This window comes from Nyctibius grandis, chromosome 9, assembly GCF_013368605.1.
Source record: "Nyctibius grandis isolate bNycGra1 chromosome 9, bNycGra1.pri, whole genome shotgun sequence".
Taxonomy (NCBI): Eukaryota; Metazoa; Chordata; class Aves; order Nyctibiiformes; family Nyctibiidae; genus Nyctibius; species Nyctibius grandis.
In genome coordinates, this window is record NC_090666.1 from 32,126,783 (window position 1) to 32,148,592 (window position 21,810).

General features: G+C 39.3%; 1 protein-coding gene across 1 annotated transcript in view; it reads right to left on the bottom strand.

Moving 5' to 3' along the window:
- MYLK (myosin light chain kinase) overlaps nucleotides 1-21,810 on the bottom strand; it is a 197,739-nt gene that overhangs the window by 116,819 nt on the left and 59,110 nt on the right. Inside the window, exons 3-8 of the mRNA XM_068407496.1 lie at nucleotides 14,054-14,261; nucleotides 12,243-12,291; nucleotides 9,153-9,318; nucleotides 5,813-5,978; nucleotides 2,949-2,985; nucleotides 448-1,019 (exon numbers count right to left, since the gene is read on the bottom strand). Of these exons, the coding sequence (XP_068263597.1) occupies nucleotides 448-1,019; nucleotides 2,949-2,985; nucleotides 5,813-5,978; nucleotides 9,153-9,318; nucleotides 12,243-12,291; nucleotides 14,054-14,261 (1,198 nt within the window). The remainder of the gene's footprint in view (nucleotides 1-447; nucleotides 1,020-2,948; nucleotides 2,986-5,812; nucleotides 5,979-9,152; nucleotides 9,319-12,242; nucleotides 12,292-14,053; nucleotides 14,262-21,810) is intronic.

Here is a 21,810-nt window from a genome sequence, read left to right on the forward strand (position 1 = left end):
GATTTTATCATTTCAGGTGTTAGGAAGCACTAAGATCAGCACTGGGTTGACCAAATATGAGGGGTAAAAGTAGGTGCCGCAAGGGAAATGCAGTGACTGTAGCCTGACCATTTTTTTGGTTCAAGGGCAATATAACTAATTACAGTTCTGGAAAGTGTACCATCCATTTAGTCTCTTGCAACTTCATATAAAAGGCCCTAAAACTACCTCCTAGAAAGAGTGGCATTGATTACATCAGATGAGAGAAGGGATGGAAACTATGGTATGGAAAGATTTGAAAATTTCATTGAGAAGAGTATTGTGGAAACAGCATGAGATCCTGCATCTATTGCCAAAATGCTTTAGGAGGAGGACAACTTGCAGTGAAGAAGGAATTGCTTCCTCACGTCCACACACAGAAGGGAAACCTGGTTAACCCCAGGGCTCTGATAACTTTCATCCCTTTACCTTTGCTCTTGAATTTAATCTCCTGGCCTTCTGATGCTTCCAGGCTCTGTGGACGGCTCTCAAACTGAGGGGGAATTCCTGGAGGCTCCCTCTTCTCCTCTATTACAGCCTTCTGGGCTCCAGCTCTGTTTTCTGCTTCTCTACTCCTTGGACTGACTTGTTCTGCCGGAGATGGGGTTTGTTGAGCTGACATCAGGGGCTGCACAGCCCTTTTCCTGTCTTCACCCTGTCTGATGAAAGTGGCCTGGGGTTCTGCCTTTGGTTCTGGATGCATTTTGACAGCTTGTAGTGTGATGGTGCTCGAAGTTTTCTGCAAGACCTGAGATCCCGTTGTTCCTTCTTTAGGTTCTTGAGAAGACACTGCATTGGCTTCTTGGTGCTGTCCCTGCTTACTGTCTTTGGCTTCTCTGGCGATGTAAAAGGTCTCTTTCTTTGCTGACACCCTGTCTTTGGTTTCAATCATGAGTTCAGTGCTGCTGGATTTCAGCTCTTTAACAATCCCATTGCTAGTTGCCTGTTTGAATTCTGAGTTTTCAATGGCTTTAACAGCAAGTGTTGGTTTTGATGGCATGCTGAAGGAAAATGATAAGTTTACAGATATATGACACTGTATAAAGATTAATTATTATTATTATTATCAGCAATGATATAAATGTGCAAGCGCTTATCAAGAAGGTGAACTAATTAGCCTTTAGCTTCCCTCACACAGATTAAGAACATGGATGAAAGCAGTGAAATGAAAAGCTTCATAAAATGTGATCAGTGCTCAGACACTGTCTCAATGGAGGAGTTTCTGGATACAAATCCGCTGCTCAGGTTCTAACACGTTTTACGAGTCAGACACTAACCTTGCACACATTGCTTTAGATAGAGCAATTACATGAGACCCTGGAATGACCATGATGTAACACTACTTCATGCCTCAATAAATTGAGGCCACGAACAATTATAGCTCAAAACGCCACATAAAATAGTTCCCTAAAAAGAAATGAAAATGTAAATTGTAGAGTGAATTTACTATTTCTAATTATGGTGTCTTGTAATTTAGGTGATTTCAAAAGAGGAATGATCAGGAAACTTGACTAAAGTCTAGGGGAGGGAGAGGGGGTGTTGTCAACAACAAAAAACATCGGTTGACTGGAAGTAACGGTATCAGCTATGGGTTTTTTAGAAATAGTTTCTCAGAATGACGATGGATCTGCTGCTCAGTACTTTGGGGGCACAAGAGTAGTTGACTAATTGGGGACTTGAATCTAAGTTTCCTACATTGAAGTTGACTGCCCTGACCACTAAGCTATTACCTGTAGAGCACTGTGTCTGTCTCTCACGCTTCCAAGGTATTATTCCAAGGCAGAACTGGAACATATGTGAAATACTAGAAGTAATTTCTAGCCCAGAAAATATTGCCCAGAAAATATCTTGCTATACTTAGTGCCACTGACATATTCTCCCAGGGAGATTCAGGATGTTTATTCTGTACTTTCTTCAGCCAGAGTTAAACGTACTAGAGAATTAATGCCTATGAGACTTGCAGTTACAACTGTAAGATTTTTACATTTCACAAAACATCCCTTTTTTTTTGTGAATAAATGATGGAGGAGGCAAAACTACTCTGGAGAATCCAGCACATGGGGAGTTCTGCCTGTAGAGCTGCGCAGTTTCATACACACTAAACTTATTTTAAAGTATGTTCCTAAAAATCACACAGACCTGAAAAACAGACTAGCACAGCATTTTCAGATCCACTTTGCAGTGGACATGGAGTTAGGACAATGTAAACATGCCCTTTTAAAATCCAATCTAGAGCATGTGAGGACAGATTAAACACCCTGAAGACTGTAAAGCAACTGGCCTTCATGAAAGCATCTTACACAGTCAGTTTAGAGCATTTAATTTCTGCATTTTCTATTCATGAAGAAAAGCCATTTTACAAAAATTTTTTTTAAATCATAGTCATTTAACACGAAAAATCTTGAAAAAGCCCTAAAATCTGAAATCGTTTGTTTCTTGTCACTTTATCCATACTTTTGTATGGATTTTCAGATGACAGAAAAGACCGTGGCCATACCATGTTTTGCTTATGACAGCAAAGAACAACCAGCTCAGTACTCATGTGATGCATGCAGGTTTTTGACTCCAAAAAGGAAGTTTGACCAATTGGTACAGAGTATAATTTCTCCTCATACAGTTTTTCTTCAGATTATATAACTATTTGGCTACATAGGAACAGTGAGCATAAAGCCATCTAAATTTTGCTTCCCTGAACCAGACCAGAACTCTGTACTTCAAAGTGTTGCCACCAGTTCCACCAACTATTTCACAGGAGTCTACCAGGACAGCAGAACTTGGCAGTAAGAGAGAATCTCACTCGAAGTAAACATTTTCTAACTCCCAAATACAGACTGACCCAAAGAGATTTATCACTTTGTGAGGAAGGCTCATGCAGTAAATTAGTGCACTGTAATGAAATATACTGAGAAAGTACTTCAGTAAAAACATACCATGGTGGCTGAGTGTATGTGTCAGTCTTATCTGGACCTGAAATAATAAAAGAAAAAAAACAGGTAACTTATACATACAATACTGTACACAATTCCATAACTGTGAAAGAATTTAAGCAAAGAATATACTTAAGAACCTCCACTCTTCTTATTTTCAATCCATTGAAGTCAAGATTGCCTACCACCACACCTGAAATCTGACATGGACAACAGCAAGCTGCTCAGCTGAAACATGAAGAGGTCTTGGTCCATTTTGAGACATTGCTGGGTCAACTAAGTTCTCTCTCCCTTGAGAACTAAACGTTCTGTGAGCCTCAAAGGTTCCTTGGCAGGGGAGAGAAGTAAGGAAGAGATTCCAACTGGGAGGCAGCTCACCAAATCTTATGGGAACTCCACAGAGCTTGTAGAAGTGGAGAAAACAAACCATCAGTACTACACCTGAGCATGCCCACAGTGAAACTGCAGCTGTCCTTTGGCTAAAACACAAAACCAAATTAACAGTAGTAAAAACTCCCAAAACCTGAGCCTGCCTGTAAACTTTTACCAACTCATTTGCTGTGTAGCAAGGATTATAATGTTTAACATGAATAACACAAAAGCTAATATATCAAATTTCTTCACTTTGCAACACCACCAGGAAATCTGGGAACATAGCCGAGCTGTATTGATTTGCCAAGGTACCTCATCAGCTGCATTGATATAACTGAGCACATATTTGCCCACAGTCAGTCTCTCAGTTCATATGTATGTATCCTCCATGCATTCTCCCCAGCCTTGACAGTATTTGTTTCCCTTGTGGGCAGCATGAGATAATAAATTGTTGAGAGGAGAGAAATACCACTCCAGGTCAAGTACCAACCACATCTCTCCATTTTTCCCTAGTTAACACTACAGGATGCAGCTTGTTTTCTCCTAGTCAGATCAAAGATGCATGTACGCTGTTGTCAGCTGTGAGACTAGAAACTACAGTAGAAAGACATGTAATAATGAATTTGCAAGATAATGAATTCTGCAAGTCATCAACAAATACTCCATAAAAATGCTTTCAGAGTCTTGCCTCAGGGAAAAGACAAAAACATGTGATGAATGATACCTTGATTTCCACTGTGTTTTGCAAGCAAAAATCCACATCTAAATGCTTGGACTTGCCACACCAGTCAGAGTGACCAAAAGAATCTATTTACACACACATAAAAGTTGCAGTGAGGGAAATAACCCATTGATCTCACTTCAATAAACCTGTCAATAAACAGGAACAGAAATTCTTCACATAAAAATTAAAGCTGAAAAAAGACTGGATAAATGCAGAAGAGGCAGCTGAATAACTACTGGTTGCAGACAATACCATGCAACCCTGTCAATTAAAAGAACATTTCCCCCCTCCCTCTCCACTTTCCACTATGGGAACTTGGGGAAAAAAAATGTAGCTCTTGGAACAAGATTATCTGTATATGAGATTGCATGGATTTAAAAGAAAATGCAGTAATTCTGAGCCACTTGATTGTCTGCTAGCATCTTGCAGCAACTCCTATAACCTGATTTAATTGATAATGAAAGAATTAGGTATTATATATTGTGGTTAGGTAAGTGGAATCATCCGATTAGTCAAGTACGTTGCAAAAGAGTGCCCTTTTTACTGACCTGTACTAATCCAAGAAAGAATGCCCACATTATTCAGATATGTGGTCAGCATCTGAAGCAAACATATACCACAACTGACTTTGTGACCCCAGTTCTGCATCAACTCTCACGGCAAATGTACCCATTACACAACAGAGAGCTCACCACTTCAGGGAGAGCAAGTAAGGATCAAGTTTCTGTTTAAAAAAAAAGGCTTATTGAACAAAATGACCCTTTCTATAAAACATCAGTTGAATAGGCAACCTGTAGAAGCTCCTTCTACAATGGCTTCATCAGATGGGAACTTACAGATAAAAAGTACAGCTTTAAGTGGCAAAGGCTAGTTGTGGTTGTGAGGATCCCAAATGTAAATCCTCTTGTTCTTTTTATTCTTGATATCTTAAGAGTGACAGCATTGATGTGAACCTAAAAATCTTGCATGAAAACATTCATTGCTGGGTGTATATGTAACCTACTTATCTTATGACTGCAGCTGAAGCCAGCAGCTGTTGACTTAACTATTTAATTTGCTCCAGTGACTGCTTACCCACTGACTGACGAAATTCCTCTTTAGTGTGGTTGCTGAGGGCTGTGTGATTTTGAGGCTGATGCAAAGGGCACCCTAAGAAGTATCAAACTGCAAAATTAACTGTATATGGTAATGCATATATGGAATAGAACATCCTAAATTATTTATACAAAGACATTTATTTCCTTTAACAGCAGGGAAATAAGGCAGGGTTGGGAGTTGAGAAGCCTGAATTTTAATCTCATTAAGCTGTTTTTTCTCTCTTACAGTTGAGAGATATACTCCTTTACTTTACTTTCCTGGTCTTACAAATATAGATACAATTTTGTTTCTCAAAAGGGAGCTGGTATAAATGTGCATCTGGTCTTGGTATTCAACAAACACAAAATTAACTACTGATTATAATGACAAGTGCAAGGTTTCCATTTGCTGAAATTAAAATCTATGTTCAAAACATATGGAGGTCAAAATCACAGTAAAAGTGAAAAGTTGGTTTTAAAGAAAGTTGTTACAAAGTATTTGGATAGCCTTTTTCCCACTGAACCAACACAACGTTTTCAGCTGTTGCACGCTCCAGGCTATCACAGTATCATTTAATGAAGAGAGGACGATAATGGGGGAAAAGTGAATGCTTATACTGAGAGCACAACCAAAGATATTTTAAAGGAATGTCTGTAGTTCACTTGTGCTCTCTCCTGTAAATTCTCTGCTGTACCTTGAACGGTGAACTCTGCAGACACAGATGCCTTCCCGGCGCTGTTTACCACGGTGCATGTGTAAATTCCCGCATCAGCAAGCTGAGCATTTTGGATTTCCAAGAACTGGATGCCTGTTTTCTCAAACATGTTGAAACGCTCATTTTGCTGCAACTGAATATCACCCTGCAAATATCACAAGATACCATGAGACAGACAGCTATTGGTAAGAGAATGCGAGCAAGAAGTTTTTTGGTAAAACGTCACGCCAAAATGCCTTTCTCCTGTCTTTTAGCCAAATTCCTTCTATGAATAATACTCAGATGGTATAAACAAAAACCTGTGTCCAAAAGTTCTATAATTCATATCTGCAGGAGGCTGGTTTTCCCTGCATTGTGCCACCCACTCATCTCAGTTTGGTTTTGGCTTTTCATTATTTACTATATCCATATTCGTAGAAAAACTTCCTTTCACTGTGTGTGGGCTGAAACCAGTTTTCCGTTCATGTTTGTTCCAGGAAGTCAAACATCACACTTTTAAGCAAAAACTTCCAACTTGGGGAGTAGTTCTCTATCCCTCAATAGCACATTTATGCTGTATCACTTCAGGAATTAGAAGAACTTCTGCATAAGAGGACCTCATCAGTGGCCAGGTGGGGGTGGCAGAAGGCACTAGGCATATGTTAAGAGAGGCATGGGTGCAACACAACTCCTTTTCAGTGCTATGCTGGAGCTGAATCAAAAGATAAGTCCGCTTTGAGGCAGCAAGAAATGCATGTGGTTCTATGCTGTTACGTAGATTAGATGATCAGAATGACAATTTTTCCCTTTAAATCCTATGAAATAATTGACCAAGACCTCATTTGTGAGCAAATCAGTGCTTCTGCTTTAGCACCAGTCATTAAAGAGGAGTCCCTTGCTATGAGGCACCACAGCTTTTCTTATCCTAAGTTTAGGAAGGGAAAGCGTAAAAATCTACAATTTGTAGGGCTTTGGTCAGTGAACATTTGGGAAACACTACAGTGTTTTCAGACACTGTCATTCCTGAAGTCTCTATCAACTTACTGCTATTTGGGTGCTGTAAGTCCTATTTGCATAAAAAAAAGGTAGTTCACATCACGGGTTTGGTGGTGATACAGTAAAAGCTTCTGCTCTTTGCAACTTAAGAAGAAAAGGGGAAAGAAAACCATAAGCAGAGTAAGACATTTACACAAAAGCTTATTCATTAGTTCTGAAAAGTGAAATTTGAATTGTTTATAAAGCTTTCTTGCTGTATGGAAGGTGGTCACGTGTCCCCTTTGCACTAGCCAGATGTGGTCCAGCAGCCACATAAGTTCATTTCCATGATGCTGAGGCAGAGCTGATATACCTACCACTCAGCAGGACCCTGCAGCGCCATCCTGACATGATCAGAAGCATTTTGGGCCTGAGCTTGTTTGCAGCTAGCCAAAGCACATGCATGATTACCTGTTAAGCCATGCCTTATGACTAGGGATGCAAAAACATGCTTCACAACAAACACCTGCCAATAAAACTCTGATAAAGAGCAACAACATATTTGCACTTCACAGAGCATATGAATTATTGAAAGACAGCTTCATGGTGCTCAAAATAGGTGCTAAAATAATATTATGAAAGCCTAAAGAAAACCAATTTAACCAAAGGCGATGGATTGATGTGTCTTCAGGCCAGCAATAGCCAAAATATATAATATAACCTCTAACAAATTGCAAAAACATGTATGAAAAAGTACTAAAGTGTAGATCCAAGCTGCTGGACTGCTAATCCCTACTTGCTGTTTACCACAGAGCCCTGAACAAAGAGAACTGAGTGACAAATCCTATTTTGCACCGAGTTGCATGACTGGAAAACCTGAGCGAGTCTGGTGGGACTGGAAGCAGGCTGTTGTGGAGCAGCTGCATTGCAGACAGCCTAGAGAGCCAGCAGGCCCAAAAGAACTGATGGCAGCTGGAGGGAGAAGCAGACCCTAGATGGAGCCGCCAACTGAAGGAGATGTACTAGTGAGTGATTCCACAGGACGAGGCTGCTTGTCTTCTGAGATGTACCCTGGCATTCTTGTATTACAGACAACAAGGATAAGTCTGGAATAAAGCAGACAATGACTTGGAAGCATTTCCCTGCTCTACGAGCAGCTTTCTGAGTTTTTTGTGGTTTCTTCAGCACCCCGTCCCCAGAAAACCTGGAGACAGCAGAAGAAAATAAAAGCTCTGAGAAAAGCACTTTTTTTTTTTTTTTTTACTATACATAAAGCAACTGTCTGTTGAAGGCTGAAGAGGAGCAGGATGCCAATAGAGCAGTGATTTATTTGCCCTTCCAAATTAAAGAAAATAATTATAAATTGCTAAAATACTAATAGTTTCAGTAAAAATGGCCTAATCAGTGTAATATTTAATTATCACCTAAAAGCTCTCTCCTTACTAACAAAAAAAGTGGTTGGAGATCTTGTGTATGTCCAAAGGAGGCACTAGGACTTAAGTCTTCAATGCTTTTTTAATAGTCTAATGAATTTTAAATGTTGCTCATTTATAAAGCTTTTTTGTAAATGACAGATGCTCACAATTCTCAATTTTAATGCAGCTCTGAAGCTGACAGCCCAGGTCTCCTTTATTTTATGTCAGACACTTTTCTGCTACCACTGTTTTAGCAGAGGTCAGACTGAAAGGTTTGAACTGTTGTTCATCTGCCTTGGATTTTTTTTTTTTAATTTGCAAAAAACAATTGTGCATTACAAAACCCAATCATATCTGTTAATTCCTAAACAGTTCATTTTCTTTTCAACTCAATCTCATTTCTTTGCAAACATCACCTTCATTCTAATGTACAGGTAAAACCCAATATGAGTGATACAGAAAAGGCAGTTTATGACTGAGACACTGACATGGAACTTGGGAAATACAGCTGTAATTTTCACAGCTGTCAGAGACTGCTCTGTAACCACAGGCAAAGCATTAAATCCCTGCAGACCTTCTCTATAAAACAGAGATGATGATAATATTCCCATTTCCCATCCTTTGTCTACTTCTCTTATCTAGTCAGTAAGGTCTGTGGGCAAGTAAGTCCCATACTCACTATTTTTATAATGGAACCTGGATCTTGTTTGGTGCTTTCAGATGATTTTTTGTACAAATTCCAACAATGAGACAGATAAGGGAGAAGTTTATACCGAGAAGGAACGCTATTATCTTTTGTGAGTTTATTCAGCATAAAAATGAGGAAGAATGTGGCTCTCCTTGTATGTAAATTCTCACCATGATAATTTGCAGTGGCAAGTGCATTTCATCCTTTCAAGTCACAAAATTTCAAAAGAGAAAGAAAACGTTAATTTATTGGGAAATCATACCTTAAACCAAGTTACTTGAGGCTGAGGTCGTCCTGTTATTTTACATGAGAATTTGCCTGTTTGGCCTTCACGCACGACAACTCTATTGGGTTTTGTAGCAAACTTGGGTGGACTTTCTCCCCAGATGCTTGGTCTATGCTCCACAGACGGAACAGTAAGTCTTGCCCTGGAAAGGCAATTGACATCCTGGTTTTACAGAAAAACTGGAAGCTGTTGTGGTTAGAGACACTTCAGGAAGCATTTTAGACCAGTGGTCTGCCAGAAATGGTATATAATTGGTGGTAAACAATATTTTTTTTGGCCAGTGGAAGAAATGGAAACTCTGGTGATGACTGTTCTTGACTCCTAGTGCAACTGAATAGCATGATGCTACACACCCTCATCCAGCATACACATAACTCACACAACAGATCTTGGGGACAATTTCAGTTGCTTCTAAGCAGAGCTGGGCAAACCAAATGATAGGAAACACTGCAGATGTTTAGTTTTTCCCATTTTCTATTTCTTAATTGCTTCCTCATAGATCATTTGTGCATACTTGTTCACTGTTCACAGCTCTTTAACATGTAATTTGTTTTGACTTTGCATGCAATGACACAGTAATTTCTGATTTAGGAGTCAGGAACTTGTTTTTGCAACATTTCTGACATGTCCTGGTAAATATTTTTGGTTTGGGGAAGGCTTCTGTTTGGAATCTCGTTCACTACAATGTTTGCAAAGCAAACATGAAAAGGGCACAAAACCAAAATACACCCATCCTGGGTGAATGTCTGTTAAGTGTAAATGCCCAGCACTACTTGCATGGATGGCACAGCTGGGAAACAACATGTGGAATGAAACTAGAGTGACATCAGTGACCGCAGACCAAAACCTTCAGTTATACAGCCATAAAACATAAAACATCAAGCAGTATTATAGCAAGGAAAAAAAAAAGGTGCAACTTCAGTTCTGTTAATGTCAAAGGAAACATTCCCACTCTTTACTCTGAAGCCCTGGTACAACAATGTGTGTCACATTAGCGGATGGCAGATGGCGATTTGTTGGTGTTTTCTTTTTAACCTTTAATTCCAAGCAAACTGAACCATTTTCAAGGCTGCCTTTTCCAGCTGACCTTTTACCACATGCAAGTAAGATGTGTCAATACCTCACCATTTCTACCAGGTGTCAGATACTAACAGAGACCGCATTGCCTTAGTCCAAGGTGCTGCCAACACATCATGGTTGCCATATAGGCAGCTTGAGGTTTCTGGGTAAGAGACGATACCATAATGAAAGGATTTACATGGACAAGAGGACCAGCAAAAAGTCTTAGGAGAGAAGGGTGACTGTAATATGCTAAAATGGAAAACACTTCATCATATGATTAAATATCTGATAGCTTTTAATGTCATCTTCCTCATGCTACCACTAAAGAAGAGCATAAATGTGTATTAAAGAAGGCTTTTAGTGACCATCTTTAGGTGATGTTTCTATGTTTATATATCTATACACACATACTAACTCATTAAAAGAAAATCAACACTAGCTAGCCTGCAGCTCTGTGGCTGTTTCCTAGATATATACAAACTGAAATGTATATTTTTTTTCTTTTCCCTCTTTCCTGTTTATGGAAGGCATAAACTTTCCATACCATAAAATTATTCATACTGAATAGGAGCAAAACACATGAGAATTAAAAATGAGGACAATCACTCTAACTCCATGCAATGCAATGAATTAGGATAGTGCTTTGGAAAGCCTGAATGTGTAACAAAACGTAACAGCAACCTCGACTGTCCTTTCTTTGCTTTGATTATTTAGTATGTGTGTATTTCTGTAGCACATTTGCAATACAGACATTATCATGTAAAAGCCTTCCTGATTACTCGGTTTCACTTATTATTTTCACTGTTGCAATCTCAGTTAATTTTAAAATTTGAAACATATATAAACAATATTCATATCAAAGATGAAATTAAAATCTTCAGTTTTAACTATCTGTATCCTGATCACTAACATAATCAGAAACATGTATTTTTGTTTACACCCAGGATAACTCAGTCCTGGGGTTATAAATCAGAAATAATTCTGCTTAAATTCAAGCTACTTACAAAGACATAAATTCAGCTGTTGGAAGAATTACGCCTGGGGCTTTTAAAACAGTGGCATTCACTTAATTGTAAATGCTTACTGATGTGCAGAAAGGACATGACAGCAAGAAGGCTCTTCTGTGTGCCAGTGTAGATCACCCCCATCAACACATTCTTGCTAACAGCTACTCCAAACCAGAGCAAATCTTTCTTCTGGATATACTTAAATTATATGTGAGAGAATGCTAATTTCACTTGCTTTTATTTCTTACTGATGACCCTTAAAGCAGTATTGGTTCTGGCTTTATAAGGAGACTGTCAGGTCATGGAAGATGTGGGGAAGGATTTCTGAATATCGGAAAGCAGAGACAAGAGGGTGCAATGTTGCAGCAGAGGAGGGTGCAATATTGCAGATACCAGCAGAATCTGTTTTCAGCCAGATTAATTCCTCTCAGTATGAGTGAGCAGTAGCTCTATCAAGCTACTTATGTCTTCCTGACAGCCTCAACAATTTTAACTAACGCAGCAGCTCTCATGGTAGCTATTCTGCTTGGGATAAATGGACATTTGGACTTACAGCATTTGAGTTCACAAATATTGAAGTGTTTGTTTTCAGATGTTGCTGTAGCTGGCACTGCCCTGCCTCTGAGAGCCCAGCCATTCTTGTGATCCCCATCTTACAAGGGTGAGAAATCATGCCAAGCAGTTACTTTATTCCAATGCAATGCTGTGCAGAACTGAGTCATTAACCACCAGGCTTTGCTTTCCTCCATTACCCCTGATTCTTGCACAGGTAAGGAGCCTTGGGGATATGTTTCCAGTGAGGAATTACTGAGAACTGGACAAGAATCCAACCCTTTTTGACTGGCAATCAAAGTGAATCAAAGGTAAAGACGAAATGCAAGAGGCACTTAAAATGGAGAGAAGTGGTTACTCTTTAGAAAGAGTCGTTTTACTTGTTTTCCTACCAAAACATATTTATGTGTCTGTTAAACAATACCAAAGCCAGTGAACTTCTTACCCAGGTGTTTTGGCACTGGATGGCAGGCTGTATTTCTTCAAGGAGTTTCCTGTAATCATAGGACAGAAAGACGGGAAGTCAGAAGTTTTGTCAAGACTATTGGGAATTACAGATACTAAAGACTATGTAAAATATGCCTTTCTCCAGGTTTCAAACATAAAGGAGGAATGCAACACCTGCAGTATAAGATTATGTCATCTGTTGTTCAAAGTTAGGCTCTCCAATTTCAAAAACAAGTTTCAGCAGAGTTACTATCTAACCCCTGGCCTTATTAGTAACAATACTGCAGATTATTCATGCAAAAATATTTTTGAACAAGTGAATGAAACTCTGTGTCTAATTTCTGCAGTGCAGCACTAATTCAAATTAAGGTTTTTGGACTCTGAAAGAGATCTTACTTTACTTGGTTTGTTTTTTAGTCCTGTGCTAGCCCAGGCTACCTTTTCTGTGAACTGGTTCTTTTTGAAGCCCAAGGGTTCATCCGGCTTGCTGGTGTGAGCTATAGGGAGATGTGTAGGAAGTGGTGTGAGCTCAGCGCCACCTACTGCACACAGCAGTCCTGGTAGCTTTGGCACCTGGGGTAGGTCCAGAGTGGCAGCAGGAAACAAAAAATTCCGACAGTTGTGAAAAAAGATTTGTTCTAGAGCCTTATAAGAATCTACATTAGCGGTAGACAGGACAGCCATGCAGGATGGAAAGACTCGATTGTGTTTCAGTCACTCATTTTTTCAGTCCCACACAGATATCTTTGCTGAGAACAGAAAAAATCTGCGCTTTGCTATCTTGATGCAGAGAGGGATTTTTAGAACAAAAACCATGTAACTCTTAAACTCTGAGAAATTAATTCATTGGGTCCTGCCATGAAATTGCTTTTAAACTGCAGCAAACACAGGTCAGAAAAACTGAGATAAAAACAGCTTTAAAAAATCCTCCACCTCCATGCAAGTTGTTACTCATAAAAGTTGCCACAACTTAAAACTAGGGGGAAAAAAAAGATTTTGCATAATTTTTACAACAGAAGGCAGTAACAATCATGCCAGATCTATGCATATTTTGGTATGTACTCTGAGGATATCTGTTGGAGATTTTGACTCTGAATAAACCCAAATGCCGACTGTTTCAGGACTGCTGTGGATTTTTGCTTTGCTTCAAGAATTCAACATAAAGTTGTGACCTGAGGAGCTTTGATATTCAGCAGATCTCCAACATCACCAAATTGCAAAGAGAGAAGCAGTACAATTGATTTCCATCCTGGCTTTGTGTCACTCTTTACATTTTAAATTTAGCAGTTTGGAACTATCTAATATGCAGATGTTCTCTTAAAAATTCCTGGGTTTGATCTTGGCTGTTTCCCGTGTGACATTAAGCATGCAATTACAGCCAGGCATTCAGCTTAGCAAATGGAAGCATGCATGGAGAACTCCAGAAACCCATTGCCTCAGTGTGCAACCAAGATCGCCACAGTTGTTACTGCCTGAGAGAAAATGCTAACTTTCCAGGCCTTTGTTTCTGTCCTGAGTGGTGGCTTCCATGAAAATTACAAAGTTTATAGCAAAGTCTTTAAAGATAGGTCTTTTGTTACCTGGGCATCATCATACACATCTGAAACTGAACGCACATTTTATCTAGCTATAGACATGTAGTTCCCTGCAAAATGTCTTAAACTGTGAAATGCAACTAATGAATCTTACTCTTGCACCAGTGAGAAGGCATGTGTGTTCAGTTATGATTTTAACCAGACAGTTTAACACAGCTTGTTCACTTCATTAAACTCTATAATCATTGTAACAACAGTATAAGTATCCTCTTACCTTCCACTGTCAGTTCCACGGTCACTTGACGAACCCCACCATCATTTGCAGCCTCGCAGGTGTATTTACCACCATCATCTTCCTGTACACCCTTGATTACCAAGCTGAATATCCCCCGAATGCTGCGGTCCATGACATAATGGTCTCCCTCTGGGACAGGATGCCCATTTCTGTACCATGTGATCTGAGGCTCGGGGTAGCCTCTGACCTGGAAAGATGTGAGAGAGAGTAGAGAAAGAAGGCAAACATAACAGATGATAGTATTAGGAAGAAATGTTGGACACCTAGCAATGCAGTGGAAAGTTCTTGACACAGGAGCTGTTAAACACATACACAGTTTGCAAGCCAAATGGCAGAACATAATGAAATGAAAAAACTCTTGGATAAGTCAAACTGTTAAAATCATAAGACTAAGTCAGACAGATAGATACCTACACAAAAGTTTCTCACTAGAATGGTTTACCTGCAGAAGCATAGCGACGGTGCCAACGAAGAATCCTGACACCTAGGTCCCCATTGTTCAGAGACTCGAGGACAGTTGTGCTACTATATCTCTAAGTATGCAAGATAGCAAAGTATCTAGACCAAAAATTTCTAGCATGGCTGACAAGGATTAGGCTTATATTGTAAATCTGTCTGGAGCCATCTAGTTTTCAAGTGTGCTGAGACAGAGTAGCTCCTGACAATATACAGGCAAGAAATGCAGACACATAGCAAATTTTGTCTTGATCTTTAAAAGCAGAAGATAAGGAGTTGCAATTTGAGACTGTCATTAAGTGTCATTCTCATGTTATGGTGGTCGGGGGACTATAAAGACCTAGATGTATTCACACAAACACACTGCTCAACTTAAAGAGCTTTGTGGTCTACTGGTAGCCCAAAGAAGAGTTTTCAACAAAATGAATTAGTCCTGTGCTAATTAAATAGCAACCATATTGATATATCCTTGCCTGCTGTGGCATTAATGATACCTTCAGGTTTGCACGCAGATTCTCAGTTGGCATAACTGAGAACGGAGCTATTGATTTCAGCTGAGATGTTGAAACCTGCTGAGGATCTGTGTCTCTTTCATAAAAAAATGGGAAAAGCAGACATACACCAGTTTCCACCAAAGAATTACCTCCTCAGGCAAAGGTTCTTCCTCTGCTTTATGAGAGATGCCATCCTCTTTGAAGGTCGCTTTAGTATGTGTTAACTGTTAGCACACTTCCCCAGCCATCATATCAATTCCTGATTACAGTATTTCCCCCTTCTTTCCTATTCCCCCACTCTGGTATGTTAGCTCTCCATCTTCCAACTCTTTGATCCTTTGCCTACATGTCATGAAGTAACTGAGTGGATCAAGATGAGCTGAGATGGGTAAAAGTTGTGGCTGTGTTTGCTCACTGGGAGCAATGTTGCTTTTTGAACTACATTATCAAATCTTGGCAACTGAACAGTAAGTCCCTTCAACCTCCAGGTGAGCAAAATATTGATTTTCTGTCTTGATTTGAAGAAGTCTTGGTTGTGGCTTGCACAATTCCTCCCAGCATTCTCCTCTCAGTTTCCAATCTGCATTTTAGCTCTGCTTTCTTCTGACTGCACAGCACTTACTTTCCAAATTACAATCTTTAGCCAACCAACCTTACCCATTTTTAGGTTCTCTTCTTTCAAAACCTTTCATTTTTCATCCAGCCCCACCTCGCTCCAGCTGGGTTTCTCATCTGTTGGAGCTTAATCTGTAGCTGTCAGAAATTTTTCTCTTTCCTTTAGTTCCTTGGGTATCAGCTCAGACAAATTAATTTTGCCAGTGATGTGGCGACCCTTCCTCCTGGCACTACTTACTCTATATATATAGAGAGGGCATTAATGTTTGCCAAGATAATGAACATGACGAATTATATGAAGAAACTTTCCACTTCTGGTACAAACTTCTCGAGTTCTTTCTGAGTCTATCTTTACCTAAGTAAGAGCCATGTTCTATGAAGAATACATTGTGGGATCCTGCACAATGGGGAGTCAATTGCTGTTTAAAAATACCCCGGCATCTTTCTAAAGCTCTTTGAGGCCACGCCTTTTCTTTCCTGTGCTTTCTGAAAAACAGCAGCTCCTATTCAACCATGCCCCTTAACACTACTCCAGCATATTGGTTTAGTGCTTAGAGAGCAGGCTCCCAGGAATATCTTTCTCAGCACCTCTCATGTTCAGAAAAAGGGAGCTGTGAAGCATCAATATGAGATTTTTACAGTAGTGTGCCTCTTGTTATTTGATAATGTGCTCACTGGTACAGAAAGTGACTTGTATCAAAGAACTGTTTCTTGTTATTGAATTATCAATGCTCTCCTACCTATTTTTTCTTTTTAGATTAAGAAACCAACACAGAGACTAAGTGACTTACCCAAAGCCAGAGAGTATATTAGAATGGAGTATCTACTTCTCATTTTTTCTGCACTAGATATTAAGATTTCCTTGAATTTGAAATATTTGAGGAAAATGGCTTTGAAATTGCTATTTCAAGTAATACAATACAGTAAATCGACAGAGTAGCACTTGAAATAGTGTGAAGAAAGAGCCACCTTCTCAGTGCATCACAACCTCTTTACTAGCACTAGTCTAGCCACATCTGTTTACAGCTGCTGAGATTCTGGCCTGTGAATACAAGTCATCAATTACACATCGCCTAATATAATTACTATTTTTTCCAGTTCACAATCATTCCTTCTGGTGTTTTCTTCTATGTATTGTTCAACTCAGCTTCAAAGCTGACAAGCGTAAACCTTCCATCACTTATCCCAGGGAACAATTGGGGTTGAAGCAACGGAAAACACCTTCCTTCCATTTTTCTTTTTGTTTTATCATATTCTCAAGTCCCTCTCAGACCACACAAGGCCGTTTTTACCTGACCCCTCGAGCTCTGATAGACCGTTATACACGCCCTTCTAGTATCACATGGCTGAACCTACAGTGAGTATTTTTCCATTTCTTCTATGTGTGTTTATTTTATGCTTGCTACATCTGTATTATTTTGTTCATCCACGTCTCTACACTGAGGAAATGCCACACAGAAAATTACAAACACAGGCGATCAGTATGCCATTTCCTTTCTAAAAGTTGAGTCATTCCCTTCCCAAACTCTGTATGTTTTTTCTTTCATTTTTTGTCAAAAATGAAATGATAGGAAAGCAGTTTACAGAATTGCTCTGTTGCAAGGATTTATTTCAGGTTTGGGTTTGGAATGTGTTTCAAACTGAGCCAGGCCTCTCTGAAATACATAGTCTTGCCATAAAAGTGTCACAGACCCTTAAACGAATCACTGGTTACTAGGTTTTGATCCTAATGGATCAATTCCAGAACTGCAGCAGGTTTTATATTCCTCCCTAACCTTTCCAGAGCTCACTAAAAACATCTGCCTTGAATAAATCCACAGCAAGGAGAAATTTATCTGCTTATTTAATGCCCAGCAGCAGAAGGCTATAACCTTTATTTACAGCTTGGCCTGTGTGAGTATTGCCAGTCCCAGTGAGGCTGCAGCTTTTCTTTACCTGCTTTACAACACTAACAAGTGGAAAATTGACAGCAAGCAGCAAATAACCATTGTATTACCACAGACATGAGTTTTGAGGTTTTGTCTGGACCCATCAACTGTTTAGAGGCTTCCTGGAAAAGTCTGCTAAGGTAAAACAGGCCTTCTGCTCCATGCATCAACACAGCAAGTGGAAAGAGCTGAAAGTGAACCTGTTGCCTGTGAAACTTCCAGAGTTAAGATTCAATTCTGCATCTAGATCTGGGGGATAGCTGTTGAAAAGGGATGGCACTAGGTTCCCAAAGAAAAGAAATATGGAGAAAAAATACAACAAATCTATTGAAGCTGTACACTAAAAGACAATATTATTAAAAAATGTGCTGCTACAAACTAGTCCCCATTGTCACGAACCCCAAAACATTCAGTGACCACCAACACCAAATATATTCAGTGACCCTTTTTGTCATTTGAAGGCGCAGGAAAGATTTTCTAAAACTTGGCCTATATCTATGCTCCATAAAAGAGCTGTTTATATACCAATTTCAAAAAACACACAGGTTTGCCTGCTTAAAAGCATCATAGTTGCAGTAGCAGTTTAGGGCAATGAGATTCACTCTTTTAGCTCATGCTTTTAACTTCAAAGTGGTATCCTGCTTTGTAAAAACTGTTGCTGGCTCCAGTGAGGTTAACAATGAACACAAACTCACAGTACCCAAAAAGAGTCAGCCATAACTGACAACAAACCCAAGTGTAACTGTGAAACACTGATGGGGTGTGTGCTATTACTGAGTGTTGCTCACTTTGACAGTAACACCTTAAGACTATTGGAAATGATAGCAAACTACATGAGATATTCTAGCACTACATTCATTATACTGGCTGTGTTCAGTGCTTGACATTAAGGACTAGATAAATGTCCCATGTTGCTACTCAAGGTCACATCAAGACATAAGCAATGAGATCAGGAAGAAAACAGCTATCAAAAGGATGTCTTGGTTTGCAAAATCCCCCCAGATTACATCATATATAGACAGGCATATCAAAAGTTGTACTAAGACTGGCAATGCTACAACTGTTATGAAGTTGGTACTCAGAATAACTCCCCTCACAGAGACGATTTCTTATGCTGCAATATGAATTCCACTAATGACTAAAATTCCCCTCAAGAGACAATCCTTCTCCCATGAAGTCAGAAATTTAAAACATCCAGATTCTGTCAGCACATAGTGTCCAGTTGTGCTGCTATTTCTGTAGACTACCTTTGCCTTTAATTCCACAAAATCCACAATTAAGACCTATGTGTTCAAGTATTCAATCATTGAATAAAAGAATCAGTTGTATCTGGGTGGTTCAATCCATCTAAGGAAAATTGATTTTGAATTTACCTTTGAAAACCAGAAATATTCTCTATTCAACTTGTTATACTTCATACGCTATTTAAAATGTAGCTTTCATCCAAATTTGCATACCTTGCTGCTTTTTGAGGCCCTTTGTAGGCTGTTAAAGAGTAACAGTATAGTAGGTAGCATTTAACATCCTAAAATAATCAAGTTTGCTGCTTCTGCAGCTAAGTGACACTGCTTTTTGACACCTGGTTCTCAGTGAGAAGAACTTGTTATTGCAACTGCCCATTTGTATTTGAGATGGAAAAATACAGGATATACTTCTTAGGAAAAAAGTATGGAAGTTTTTGTTGTTTTAATTAACATGTTGCTTAGGGATACGGTTTAGTGGTGGACTTGGTGGTGTTAGGTTAACTCTTGGTCTTGATGATCTCAAAGGTCCTTTCCAACCAAAACGATTCTGTGATTCTATGTGCACTGATAAAGGGTTATGCAAAAATAGACTTTTCCACTTGTCTTGAGACTTTTACGGATATACAGCCCTTGAGGCTATTAAAAGTTATGCTCTTAGCCTGTATCTTGTTCATTGCAACACAGAGAAATAATTTATTGCAAATGCTGATGGTTAGTAGTGTAGCTAGCACATTTATAGTTAGGGTGTAGTGTCTGGAAGCATTAAAACAACAGGAAAACAAAGATTGCATGACCTGGGTAACACGTTTTACAAGCAGAAGGGCAGTAATGAGAAATGTTCTCTAATGCATAAAGGTACCTGCAAAGCAGAAGAGAATAAACTGTTTCCCACATCCACAGTGGAAAGGACAAACAATAGACTTCTAAGTGAAATTGGCCAGTGGGTTGGTAGCTGGTGTCTGACAGCAGTGACCTCCTTTAGAAGAACAGCAGGTGTTCTGCTTATTTGGCTGCCTGTCTATCTTATCATTAAGGAATGCCAGAGTGTGAGGTAAATCTCTGAGAAGGTTTTGTAGCCTATCCTCTGTTCCATGCCCACCTTCAACCAGAAACCAGTCATTTCTGGGAACTATATCTCAGAAAAGGCCACAGAGATCAGAAGTTGCAAAGGGATAAAAAGAGGACAGCCTCAGTTATAGTTGCCAGATGTTACCATTGAGCTCCAAAGTGTATGCATTAGAAGTCACACCAGCAAGAGATGTCAAGGGAGGTGTGGAAAACCATTCAGAATATCTGACAAACTTTGACCTTTACTCTACTGCCTGCAAACAAAAGCCTGACACAAAAAAAAGAAGGGACTTGTCCTAGCAAATACTTGTTACTAGCAGGGCGTAAACTGCTTGCACCTTTTGCAAAACTTAGAGTATTGATCCATCAGATCGTATCAAGAAAGCAGCAGAAGAAATGTGATTAAGTAACATGACAAATTTTGTAAGTGTAATTCTACTCAAAGAAGTGAAGGTATAGGAAAAAACAATGTATAGCACTTACACTTGAAATGCAGTAGACACTGTATAGTGTACCTCTTCCAATGTCTACATATCAGCAAAAATGGAATATTATTCACTTTATTGGAAGTTATGTATTAGATGGGCTTATCTGAAGGTCATATAGTTGAAGGTTCTCATGCAGCCCCAAGAGATTCAATCCAGACAGTAACAGCTGTTCTGTGGATGTGGCTCATCCTAGGTCCTACAAAAAAAGAGGTGTTTCACATAGTCATCAGACTCTAGCTAGTGTCCTCTATCTTTCTTGAATTAAGAAGCAAGAGTTTTTGGTTTTGGACCTTGATCAAAAGACTTGTGAGGGGAATGAAGCTCTTGAGAGCAAACTTAGCAGAGGATGCTAAGAACTGGATACACTGTAACACACGCTCTGTCCAGCTGGACAGAGCTGTGCTCTCTAACAAGAATAAAAAGCCACTTCTTGTTGTAATAGTTCATACTGATGTTAACTCTAAATGTCAGTCTTAGGAAAAAAGTACTACAAAACTGTGGGGACTACAACATGAATGTCATGAATACAAGCCCACCTAATAGGTGGTATATTTTTATTTTAATTTAAATTTTTTGATTAGCCCAGGTGGGAAACATGGTTCTGGCCAGTGCAGCTTTTTCGTCAGTTTTGTAACAAAGCTTCTGTTAGGCTGAAGCTGCAGTTTGCTTTACCAAATGAACAGCAGATGTTCTTGATAAAGGAAAGTGGACATGATGCATTGTTAAGCTCCTTCTGAGACTTTAAACACACACAAACCATATCTCAAGAATAGTTTATCCATTTTAAAAGCTTGCTTCTAAAACAGAGAACTTGCCTGGCAAGGTTAAACATGAAAATGTTAAATATTTGGAGACTTCGCTATGACCTTGCAAAGCAAATAACCTACCTCTTCTACAGAGCAGTCTAGAATCTACAGTTGCCCCATTTAAGGCAAAAACTAGGACTAAACATAGCTCACTTCAGAGCATTACCTATTGTACGTACAGGAAACAATAATGGTCCTTCTGTAAACCTTGGGTATGTTTTCGTTTAAGTGCTGAACACTGGTACACCACATCTGGTGTTTAGGTTTCTTGTTCCACATGCACACAGTCCTCATAAATTAGTTCTTTGGGCGTAACCTTAACTGGAACACAGCTCTGAAGACGTAACTCTTGACAACTGATGTGTGCAATTATCTGTTTCTTCTCCCAAAAGGTGTGGAGCAGGGAGAGAAAAATTACAACAGAAGCCTTCAAACAGACCATTGTCTAGCAAAAGAGAAACAAAAAACCAACCCAAACCAGCAACAATAAAAAAAAAGAATGAAAAGTAGAAAGTATAATCAAACATCTGCAAAGCACCACCAGATGCTACAACTCATTCTTCAGGCACCCATCCCTGGCAATCACTGCATTCTGTTCTTAGGCAATCTCAGACCACGCATAATTATGTTGAGCTGC